Source organism: Melanaphis sacchari, unplaced genomic scaffold (genome assembly GCF_002803265.2).
Source record: "Melanaphis sacchari strain LSU unplaced genomic scaffold, SCAv2.0 Contig27_pilon_pilon, whole genome shotgun sequence".
NCBI lineage: Eukaryota > Metazoa > Arthropoda > Insecta > Hemiptera > Aphididae > Melanaphis > Melanaphis sacchari.
Window position 1 is genome coordinate 2,513,917 of NW_020271152.1, and position 12,490 is coordinate 2,526,406.

General features: G+C 28.1%; 2 protein-coding genes across 2 annotated transcripts; one reads left to right on the forward strand and one right to left on the reverse strand.

Annotated features, from left to right (window-relative positions):
• Positions 1 to 5,686: 5,686 nt before the first annotated feature.
• On the reverse strand, positions 5,687 to 7,695 carry LOC112595436 (eukaryotic translation initiation factor 3 subunit I-like). Its single transcript, XM_025340657.1, has 6 exons — positions 7,587 to 7,695; positions 7,241 to 7,487; positions 7,027 to 7,176; positions 6,525 to 6,652; positions 6,122 to 6,322; positions 5,687 to 6,039 (listed from the first exon to the last, which is right to left on the reverse strand). Exons 1-6 carry the CDS (start codon positions 7,587 to 7,589, stop codon positions 5,791 to 5,793), a joined length of 978 nt encoding a protein of 325 aa, XP_025196442.1. The 5' UTR covers positions 7,590 to 7,695; the 3' UTR covers positions 5,687 to 5,790.
• Positions 7,696 to 9,877: 2,182 nt separating this feature from the next.
• LOC112595481 (transmembrane protein 138) lies at positions 9,878 to 12,401 on the forward strand. The gene is made up of 4 exons (XM_025340714.1): positions 9,878 to 10,424; positions 10,512 to 10,584; positions 11,201 to 11,375; positions 12,028 to 12,401. Exons 1-4 carry the CDS (start codon positions 10,294 to 10,296, stop codon positions 12,153 to 12,155), a joined length of 507 nt encoding a protein of 168 aa, XP_025196499.1. The 5' UTR covers positions 9,878 to 10,293; the 3' UTR covers positions 12,156 to 12,401.
• Positions 12,402 to 12,490: the final 89 nt, after the last annotated feature.

Below are 12,490 nucleotides of genomic sequence, written 5' to 3' on the forward strand. Positions count from 1 at the left end.
AAATAAGGCCAACACGCATTTGCGAAAATGTTAACTTAATATCATTACATAGATAGGTAGGTACCTACTTCCAGTATTTAGAACTATTTTAAAAGTAAAGGGTACAACCGCATATCCTGATCTCCCCCCCTCCCCCAAATGACGCCTCTAATAAATTATAATATGTTTTTACGTGTTCACAAGTAAATATCGTTCATGTAATATAAACCATTGTGTATTGAAAAAATGAATTTATCATTATTCATCAATCATCAATGTATGATTAACCTATATCTATAATACATACTTAGTGTAATAACAAGAATCTATACCTTATGCATATTGTATAATAAACCACTCGTTGCTTTTATGCATTTCAACCATTTTTACCATCACACAAAACCAATCTGATATTTTACACCTAGAAAAAAAATAATAATTCATTATTTACAAGAAATCAATGACTGTAGTCTATCCTATATACATTGTTTTAAATGTATTAAACAGTACCTATATATATATATATAATATATATATACTCTCTATATTAAAATCGTTGTGAATTTGTGACCATACAATAGTATATATATTATATATATTATTGACTATTATTATAAAATGGTTTTAAAAATGTTAATAATTGTTCTATTTGACGTTTTAGTCGAGCATTAGTCCAACTGAAATATTTTCACACAGTCATTAATAACGGTAACTTTATAATATGTCAAACCAGTGAAAATGAAAGACGAACGATTTACTGCGGATTTGCCAGTTTTTGATAAATCGACACTAAATAATAAATATTACAATATAATATGCAATCAATTGATTTTGTCGAACTGCAACTGCAATACGATAAATTGGTGATAATATTCAAAATAAAATGATCAAAAATTTTAAATGCATATAACTATTTTTATTAACAGCAGATAAAATTAACAACACACCTAACAACTTATAATATTTTGCTCGATGGATTCTTTGCGACATCAATACATTATCAAAATATGTGAATAACTGCATAATTATTTTATTTATCATAGGTAAATATGTAGTACAGCCGTCTATGGTCTTTAAATATAATAATATATACATATAACGTATATGGGTACAGATATACTATCTTGTTTGTTTCACGTGAAATTTTTATAAGTTTTCGTAAAAAATTCAAAGTAATGTCATCCGTTTATTAAAAAAAAAATATTTAAAATAACACAATAACTCTGTTCAAAATTACACGTTTTCATGTCCATCAAAACTATTTGTTATTTAGGTATGTTTAAAGAGCAATGACATCTGTTTTGTGGACAGAATAATTTTATATACTATTTGTGGATAATATTATGAATAACATATAATATAATATATAGCCACTAACCATAAAGGTGCCTCAATACGTGCACATGCACATGTGGTATCACATTATACTTATGTTATGTATAATAGACGACGACGACAAGTAATTTATTGTTATTTTGATGGGTGTTTTAAACTTTGATCCACGCTGCATAAAGAAAAATAATAACAATATACGCGCTGTGATCCATAAAAATTAGATTCAAATAACGACTCTATTATAACCCATATCGAGTAATGATAATTTGATTTGAGATTATGTAACGATTAAAGTTATATAATATTATGCTCGTCAATAAAATTTTTGAAATATATAAAAATAACATTAAAAACATCGTATTTTATTTTATCAATAATAACGACCTATATGGTTATTGTTTTGCGCATCGATGAACCTATGTCAATTACAAATTTCATTGACCATGACCCATACTTACATTTATGCCTGTTATTAATTATTGGTTATTAGTCATTACTCATTACATACCTACGTTATTTTGTTTGGATTTAATACAGCTTAGTCTTAGTGTTTGATATTTCTGCAGTAAACATTCGTATTTCCACAACTTTGACCAGACACGACTGCAATAACGACACGTCATAATACATAATTTTTTTGTTGTTATTATTATTTATATAATGTCTGGACTTGAAATATGTGGGTAGGTACATAGTTGCATATGTACACAATATATGATTGTAATGCAAAATATTGTTAATCTTTATGATAAGACAGTATAATACATAATTTATTATAAATCATACGTTCGTGGTTTATAGATTTCACTTAATAGCTTTCTCTATCGAATCTATCACTGAGTATTTTCATTCTTCGGTTGTAGGAACACGTGGGCCCACCGATTAGCATTATATTGCGCCGTTAATCGTTAAATTACATTATTACAATTGTAAATTGGACCGTACTGCATTGCAATTAAATGTAAGTGTGTAATTTAACCGTGCCTACTGCTGTTATAGTTCACGCAATTCGTGTCAGAAATTGATCTATATTCGAATCAATCTCATTCCATATCAGTTGACCGAATACGTATCACTAATGTAGAGACATAAAAGTTCTAAAACCTTGAGGACTACTTAACCGATATAATAATCTATGCACGCACGGCTAAATAATATATGCAGATCACAGAGTGATTTTTTTTGACGTTAGACACTCATTATTTCGAAAATTACAGACATTTTTTTACCTCATTTAAAGTCATTAAAGCAATAATTTTTTAAAAAATATATACATAATTTATCTTTTATTATTTTAAAGTTTTCACTCATTTTAATGACAATATTATACGTTTTCAATTTTGCATACCAATATTTTTCAGAGTTCCTCAATGTATAAAAATAATTAACAAATTATAACTTTATAAGTATTTAAAGTACGAGTATAAATGGACAGAGTGGAATAGTATATACCATTAGGAAATATTCCTCCACTTTTTAATTAACCGATTACTCGTTTAAAATTGGAAACATATACAAATATACAATCGTACTGAAAAAAGTAAAAACGTAAAAACGTTAGTAACAATAAAAGAAAATTGTTATTTTGATGACTTTAAGATGTAAAAAAATCGAATTTTATAATATTATACATAAATAATGTTCATAATATATAGTAAATGAAAATCACTTGTGAATCCACTTGTGCTTGTTTGAATATACGACCACCATGGTAACACTTAGTACGTATGTTGAAGTCGTAACTCGTAAGCCAAGCCAGGTGCCACAATCATCTAGGGTGGTCGATTTTCACGAGAATCTCATACCGCCGACGTCGTGGTTTTGTCGTTTGATACGCATTTTGCATACAAACTGTACAAAGGGAAAAAATTATTGAACGTATACACAAGACTCTCCAAAAATATTATATACTTACTCCGATAATAATAATAAAATAACATAAAGTGCAATTGGTTTTTTTTTATGTATATACGTACCTATATTGTTTTGCAACAGTCATTTTTTTCTTCGTTATTCGATACATTATAAATATGACTAGCCAAACGTCACGCGTCGTCGTTTATATTCATTTTCTTCGATTAAGCTAAGTACTACCACTACTACAAATGAGTTCTTATTTAAAAGATACAATGTCAGTTAGGGAGTATAGATACTTATTGAGATATAAATACATTTTAATATTTAAAATATAATAATAAAATTAATTTGAACATAATTTAACTGGTCATTTCTTTCTGGCGTATACTTACTAAGTAAAAATTTGAAATAAAATATTATAATGATATGTTAATAAATAATATATATATATATAAGAATGTTTATGTAGTTGGCAACTATAAAAAACTAAATATTAATCGTTCCGTTTATTAACAATCAATTTGAAAAAATAATTAAATTTTTCAAATTTTCAATTGAACAATATCAACAATAATTTTGAACAGTAAACAATATCAATGTACCTGAAAAACCTTTTAAAAAAACACTTGAAAATTAATCGCGTGCTAGTTTAGCCAACTTCAATGCGGCGCAACAATTTGCGGTACCTACTTAACGCGCGAAAGGATTCGTATCGTAGGTACTTCGGATATGCGCTGCACATTGCATAGGTAATAGGTATTTAAAAACGCGCTTCTGAGGTTTGTACCAACCTAACACGTCCTTTAGTTTGGTATCCAATAAATTTAAGACGATACGATACATTTTACATTTACCGCTAGCTCCGTCAACTACGTTCGAATTGATTCCATAGTCACACAGACATAAGCACAAAACGAGTTTTAAATTTGAAGAGGCTGCGAATAATTTCAAGCAAACCCGTGAGGGCTAGGGCTCCCCAACCTCATGTTTAAGTTGTCTAAAAAGACCAAATATATTTTCAACGTGTATCTGTTATTAAATGATTATAACAAATAAAATAATTTTAGAGCTTACAAATATAAAAACATCAACATATTACTAAAAATCAACTCGGTCCAGTTGTCGGTCGTAACATAATTTAGTAACATACTAGTTCCTAATTCAAATGTTGTGCAAAAGAAGGCAGAAACTATGTTATACATTCACAGTAAACTCGAAGATAATGTATGTAATTTTTTCAAATCCGTAACCCTTAAAATATCTATAAGTATGTAAACATTAATAAATAATTATTGTTACATTAGCAAATTTAGCAAACACATACAAATAGTCCTAAGAATTGTTTTAAAATTGTATATCCTAAACTTTTGAGGTGTGACACATATTTTAGGAGTGCTAAGCTCCCTCAGATGCCTATAGTTTATTCACATAAAACAAAACCAATGAATTGATTCCAGAGCAATTAAGAGGTATGTACACTATGTACAGTTGATACCTTTTTTATTAAATATCAGTGGAAAATGAGAAAAAAAATAGGTAATTATTTGTGAAAATAATTATGTACCTTATTAACAGATAGGTATCAATTTTTACAAATGATGTTTTTAAATTTTTGTTTTCTGGCATATGGACAATTACAATTATAGATATTTCAAGTTAAAAATTCACAAATTTTCAACTAATTGTAAACTGTTTTTACCGTTTATCTATTTAAGTATGTACTTAGATTGAATATTTTATAAAATAGCTTTAAATCAAGAGACATATTGGCATATTACACATACATACAATATAGGTACATAATATGTATTATGTACAATTCACAATGTTAGATATTTGTGTAAGAAAGAACACAAAATATTTATAAATGACAATTGAAAATTAAATACTAATTAATATACCATATTTTTAAAAAATCATTAAATGATTTTAAATGTTTAATAAGTCAAAAAAAAATTGAAATTGTCAAACTTCAAAGTAGTTAAAATCTGATAAATTATTTTCAATTTTAATAGTTAAATAAGCGCAGTGAATATTCTGTAATAAATTGTAATTTATAAAATAGTTTATTAAAAAAGAAATTATATTCTATGAAGTACATATTAAGAATACACCAAACTGCAACACCTAATGTAAGTTTATAACATACATTTAAGTTTAGCAATTCACTTTAGTAAATAATATCTCTATTTCACATAAGTGAAACATAAGAAAATTACTCTAAACTGATCTATTCGTAAACTTAAAAAATAACAATTTTGTTATCATTGTATATATATATATATATATTTATTTTTTTTTAGTTTAAAATGAGTGATAAATGTGTAAAATGTTAACCACTGAATATAAATTTAGTTTGCTATAAGCAAACTTACATTTAAATTAGAATATTTTCTTAGTAATTCTAATTAGAAAATGAGAAAATTATATATATGATAAAATTCAACACAAATTGAGTGTTGTTAAGGAATTAATAGAATGTAAGGTTTAATAACCAATAAGATCCAACAACATATTAAATGGATTGTAATTAGATAACATCTTGATGAACAGTTGATGTTAAATATTTTATTGATTTTTTTTTTTTTTTTTAATTATTGACAACAGTAGAATAAATAATCAATAATCAAATCTAAATTCTTTATACGATGGATCAAATGATTGTACCCTAATGAAACCATCCTCTCCCCCAGTACTGAAACTTTCACCATCTGGATGGAATGCTAATGAATTTATTGGACCGAAATGACCTTTTACTCTTGCAAATTCTTCTTCGAAAATTACATGAAAGAATCTAGCATCAAACTTTCCTGCTTGTGCTGCTGTTGTTGTTACATCCATAGCATCTTGACCACCACCCAATACCACCTTAAAAATAATAACCAATATTTAATATAAATTTAAATTTAATAAGTAGGCAAATATTTTATGTTATAAAATATATACTAACATGATCGTATATGGGTGAAAGCGAAGCACTATTGACAGGGCGTTCAGTCACATAAACTTTATGGACTGATAAATCATCAACATCAAACAATTTTGCGGTTTTGTCTTTTGACGCAGTAACAAACATAGTACCTTGTCGGTTCTTTTGCATATCATTAATTGATCCTTGATGGTCTTTAACAGTTTCTATGCTTTTTCCGGTCTATAATAACATACAAAAATATTATATACAAGCAAGTCTAAATAATTCAAAAACTTCAAAACCTTTATTTTTTTTGTTCATATTCCTTGAAGTTAAATAAGTTATGATATAGTTATCATTTTATTCACTTGAAATTCATGTTATCGAAACCTGATTTTACAATATATATAATAAAAATGTATTTCTTAAAGATTATACATACTCTTAAATCCCATTGAGTAATGGCACCATCTTCATGCCCAGTAATGATTGTATGGTCCAATGTACCCCAAATTAAAGAAGTTACTTTGGAGTCTGGTACAGTCATTCTCAAAATTGGAGCACTACTTTCTATAACATAATTATAATTGATTTAATAATTTAATATATATATATATAATAAATAAATAATTTAATAAATTTGTTTAAATAAGTGAAATACAGTAAAGTTCCATACTAATTGTTTTCAATTTACACAAAAAAACAATATATTTAAATAATAATAAAATTCAAAAATATTTAAAACAAAAAGAACCTCTCAAACTTAACATCATAGTGTTTGTATAAATTGTAAACCTCCTAAAATAATACATACTTTTATTCATCAATGTATACTTTACTTAGATTATTAAACGGTATACAAAACCTATAACTATTTTATAATGTTAACTTATTTATTAAATGTTTGTACAGTTTAAATGTCATATCTTTTATTGATAACTCACTAAAAGATTCGTCATCTCGAGCATCCACTATAAAAATTTCACACTCTTGTTTCATAGCCTGATCTGTTGAGTAGCTGGCAAGATCAGCTGAGTAACTGAATGAGCATGTACGTACAGCAGAATTACTACTAATATTACCAATCTCTACGCCTGCAAATACATTTAAAAATAATTAACTTTTAAACTATTGTTAGAAAGTTTTAATATATATTACCAGTAGAAACATCCCAAAGTCTTAAGGTGTTATCAGCAGCTCCGGACAAAAATTTTGTGGTTTTCCAATCAACATCAATACACCATACAGCTCCAGTATGGCCATTGTACGTACCTAGACGCTCACCATTCAATGAATACCAAACGTTTGGTGTTACGTCTTTAGCAGACGAGAACAATAAATCACCTTCTCTATTGTATTTGATTTGAGTAATAGCACGCTCGTGCCCTTGTAACATTAAAGGTTTCTGTAAAAAAAATCAAAAAAAATCATAAAGAGAAATATTTAAAATAAAAACTATGAAGACAGAGTAAGTAATAACAATGAACGCCAAACGGCAACTTACCATAGTGAATAGGTGAAAAAGTAATTTTAACTTAAAAATTAAATTTTAAATATAAAAAGAGTTATAAAATCTTAATCGTAATTAAATACTTTTCGGACCGTGTGTTCACCACTGTTATCAGTTATCACGTTTCACGTTTACGATGAGCAATGAAAGCGCCTTTAATAAACAACATTTTTATTATACTAATTTTGAACTAAATTATTTCCAAAGAGAATAAAGATATTTAGGTACCCAATAGCTGTCGTCTGACAATTTATAGAACGCCTATACTCCAGTGTTGCCAGATCAACTTTTCATAAGTTTTGATTTTTTTATCATCAGATTATTTTTTGGAGCTCACCAGCACGATCTAGTAGTTCGTCAAGACAATTAGAGCATTAATGCAATGGCATTTAAAAAATATTTATGTTAGTTTTAAATTTAAACTATTCACTATTGCCTACATTTAGTTTATACCTACCGACTACCATATTATTATTAATAAAATAAATTATAAAAATAATTAATAGCAATGTAAATAGATAAGATATTTGATATAAATAATAATATTATGTCATTATTTATTTATATATTTATTGGCTGACAGTTCGTCTGCTCAAATTTTTTTTCGTATGCAAAATACTTCTAGAAATTGAAATATTTAACAGTTTAGTCGTTAATAAATGTAAAGCATGAAAAAAAAAAAAATCACACAATAATAATAAAGGTCATAAAATATGATGAATCTTATGAAACCGATTCCTATTGTGATCGTGAATGAACTCTAAATTGTACTTAATTAACAATTGATCTGTTTGAAACTTTGTAACTCCTATAAAAAAACTTAAATGACTAAATACAATTTAAATTATAAAAATTTTAAAAATTAATAAAATTGTACCAAACTGTTTTCGGAAATTATGTGTATGTTGAGTAATAGACCATATTTTATCACTATTAAGCTATTTAAGTCTCTCATGTATGTCTCACACATAACATTATTGCGAAGGAATATTTTATAATAAGTTTAAATAGACAAAAATGATATATCAAAGGTTAAGTTTAACGATTATGTGTGAGAAAATAAATAATAATACGACATTTCACCATACAACTATTTTACCAAAATTTGTGACTAATCAGGTCCCTTTAAACTAGGTAATGTACAATTAACATTTTTTATATTATCGTAATACATTAAGTATATTATGTAATGCACTATGGTATTATTTTCTATTATATATAAAAAAGTTTTTAAAATAGAATATAGCGTAGGTATTATAATTACTATACCTATGCCATGAAACCCAAAAAATACTTTTTTTTTATAACAACAGTTTAAATATGTAAGTATAAATAAAGACATTAACTTGGTTAATAAGTATCAAAGGAGGTCCAAAAAATCCAAAGGACTGATCACTAATATATACATTATAAATATTTAATATTTTTGCATGTAAAATATTTTTTACGTAACAAAATGAGAACTTTAAATTTCATGATATTTTGAACAAATAAAATAATATTTCTCCTCAAACAAATTTTGTTATTTTATTGCAATCCAAAAACGAATAGGTAACCGTTGATACTTGAAATTTAAATTTAATAATATATTAAATGCAATGTTTTCGACAAAAATCTAATTAATTTACCGTAATACCATTAATTATAGAATATTCTATAATTAATAGTAGTACTAATTATAAAATTAATTATTTTAATAGTAACATCAAAAAACATATCATGAAATGACCTCCTTAGTGATTCACGCTGCGACTGACCGTTTCCGCTCAGAATTTTTTTACAATAATTCAATTTTAATACGCTCGTTACAGTGACCCACTTGATCACTATACAGCAGAACGTTATCCACTTTCCCAATTTTTTTTTGCTGTACATTTAGAAAAGTAGGTATTGAGAATTTATATGTAATATATATTATATACAAAGTAAAATCAATTTGTTAACAAAACCCACCTCCAAAGTTGAAAATCGAAACATTTTTACTGCCTTAAAAGGTGTTGACGGACACAAAATAAACACGCACGCACGCACACATCTTCGTGAAACCAATACGTTCATTGTTTCATTCAGAATCTTAAAAACTCTCAAAAAAACCTTGAAATTATACGTTTCCGCCCTGAAACAACATCGTCTGCACCGGGACATCCGCGTCCCGATTAACTACCCTCCCACCATCCAAATCCTATCCACGCCAGATGCCATACAAGTGTTTTAGAGTGCTGTAGGACATAGGAGTATAACCGTTTCAAAGTCTGTGCCTGTCGTACGTATATTATTTTACTAGCGCATCACTATACCTACCTACCTTTTGTTCGCCCACGTTAATGTAAGTTACACGGTCGATTACTGGATTTGAGTTTTAATTAAACACGCACACAGCTCAGGTATAACATGTGCCACGGTGTTCTCTCGACCATGTGTGTGTAAAACACTGTATTTATAATATAATTATTATATTACCTATTATTGTTGTTTCCTACAACGTTGTTGTGCAACGATGTTCACTGGACGAAAACGAATGGCGTGGCAAACCGACGTTGCTATAGGGACCGCTGTGGGTTTTCCGGCTAAACAATAAAAACTGCGGTGGTCGAGGAGGGGGTCGGTTGGCAAGCGAGCTTACAGCCTGCGCTCGAGTATACAGCAGCTCATATACTTACCTCAGCCGTCCACCCTCACTCACGAGAGGTCGGTCGAAGGAATGCGACTGTCGGAGTTTAGGTACACTCTGGTGCTGGTCGTCCAGCTGGGGTTGCTCGCCGTCGACCTGTTGTTCAACACATTCATCCATCGGTACCTGGCAAACACGGGCATCTCGATTTTGCTCTTCGTGTGAGGATGGCGAATAAGAGAAATTGGTTTAAAGCCTTTTTTTTAAAAATAATCAATTGTGATTTTGTGTATTTTATCTCAATGTAGACTTCAAGACATCGGTCAGCTGGTCGCCATCGCCGTGTTACTCATCACGTTCTTCCAGACCAACATATTTCAGGTGATACCTACGTTCGAATAATAAAATAATGTGTATTATATTACCTACTCGTGGGGTTCATAGGCGTAACTAGGGGGGGTACTTGATGCTTCTAAATATAATATATCGGATGATGGTCACGAAAAATGTTTTCTTCGACTAGACATACGCAATTGATTAGGGTCTAAAAATAAGTATAGCCAGTAAAAGTATACTTCAACACTACAGTTTCTCAAATTTTACAAATGCTTAGATTTTTCATGTCATTTTAGGAGTGTCCAATGGCGATACCAAATATTCTTTATTTTATGCGAGAACTAACTTTTTTACTGTAAATTATTTAGCTAATTTTGTATCTACTTATAAATCTAAATAATTAAAAATATGGTCCTCTAATACTTATATTTAAAAATTCTAAAAAAAAAATTGAACAAATACATGTTATCGAAGAAAAATTGGGATGTAAATACTTAGTAAATCATATTAAATAAGTATGAGGTGTTATAAATAAATATTGATGTAAACAAAAAAATTTAAAAAATAGTCCTAGTTGCGTCTATGTTTAAAGTACGTTTTCGTACTATCCTCATCGAGGAGACACGCGGAGCACGTTACGATGGCTTTGTAATTCTTGCAGGCTGGTTTCATTGTGCTGCTGTTCAACGAGTTCCGGTCGACCATCATTACCAGTGTCGGTTATTTTATTCTAACCCTGTTCGTGCAGGTGTGGACTCTGACGAACCGTTTTAAGGGCCAGGTTTACTTCTACTGGCCGGACGGACTTTACGTTTTTTTTGTCATACATAAATTCAGTAAGTGTGTTACCTAATCATAAAAGAAATACTAATTTGTTTGATGATGATTTATAATTAGAATTTACAGTTTTCCGAAAAATTAAAAACCGTTTGATCAGATGATACCTGGTCTAGATCGGTGTCCACTGAATACATTGTCTGATATTACAGTTTAACATACTGTATTGTCAATTTATTGTTTTTGTGAAAATAAAATCTCTCTAAATTACAATTATTCTGTAGTCAGGTTCATCTTTTAAGACAATATTATATTAAAACGCTATGTTTTAATGACCAGTTGGTTAGGTTACTTATCTAGAGTTTTGGAAAAAATACCTTAACATTTTTTTATTTCTAGATAATATAATCATATGGAAGTTTTGGTTATAGGTATTTAGATTTAGATATAAGATTAAGTTTTGGAGGTTGTTAGTAATCCATAATTATGATTATATAACCCTATAGGCCTTAGGTAACTTTATTAACAAAACATTTTTCCTTAATTTAATAACCAATAGAAAACGATTAGAAGTTAAATTGAATAAATAAATAAATATTACTGCCAGGTTGTATGAAATGTTAATGAACCAATTGAGTAAGCCCCTATTATTTCATTCAAAATGTTATATTATAAATGAAAAATAACAGTTATTAAACGTTTTGATTACAGCTTCATGTTTGCATTACTACTTGTACAAAAGAACAGCCCTATGTATATCAGATCCTAAATTTTATACCGATGAATGGATTAATCATCGCATAAATCAAGAAACAGAACAGAGAAGTCCTAAGTATTGATGAAATTGGATGTATGTAGTTATGTTAAGATGGGAAATTATTAATAATATGATAAAATATTAATCAAGATGGTTGGCAAATATCAATTAATCAAAATCATAAATTTTCTCATTTGTAATAACTAATAATTTTTAAGTATAAACTGTATTAAATTTGCCAATGTCATAGGTTACATTAGGAAATGGAAAAAAAAAGTAACTTTCAAATAGACATTAATTTTTACAACAAACCTGATATTTATTAAAATACACAAATAAAATAAATAAATAAATAAATAATAAATATAGATTTTAAATAAATCATTATATCTTATAAATTAATATAAATAAAATATT

Bases quoted from the DNA above. Each gene is read 5' to 3' on its own strand.
- LOC112595481 (XM_025340714.1), top strand. From the start codon at position 10,294: ATGCGACTGTCGGAGTTTAGGTACACTCTGGTGCTGGTCGTCCAGCTG. The intron at 10,425-10,511 runs GTGAGGATGGCG...ATCTCAATGTAG, and splicing joins ATCTCGATTTTGCTCTTCGT to ACTTCAAGACATCGGTCAGC. The intron at 11,376-12,027 runs GTAAGTGTGTTA...TTTTGATTACAG, and splicing joins TTTTGTCATACATAAATTCA to CTTCATGTTTGCATTACTAC.
- LOC112595436 (XM_025340657.1), bottom strand. The intron at 7,177-7,240 runs GTAATATATATT...ATGTATTTGCAG, and splicing joins ACTTTGGGATGTTTCTACTG to GCGTAGAGATTGGTAATATT. The intron at 6,653-7,026 runs GTGAGTTATCAA...ATTATGTTATAG, and splicing joins TCGAGATGACGAATCTTTTA to AAAGTAGTGCTCCAATTTTG.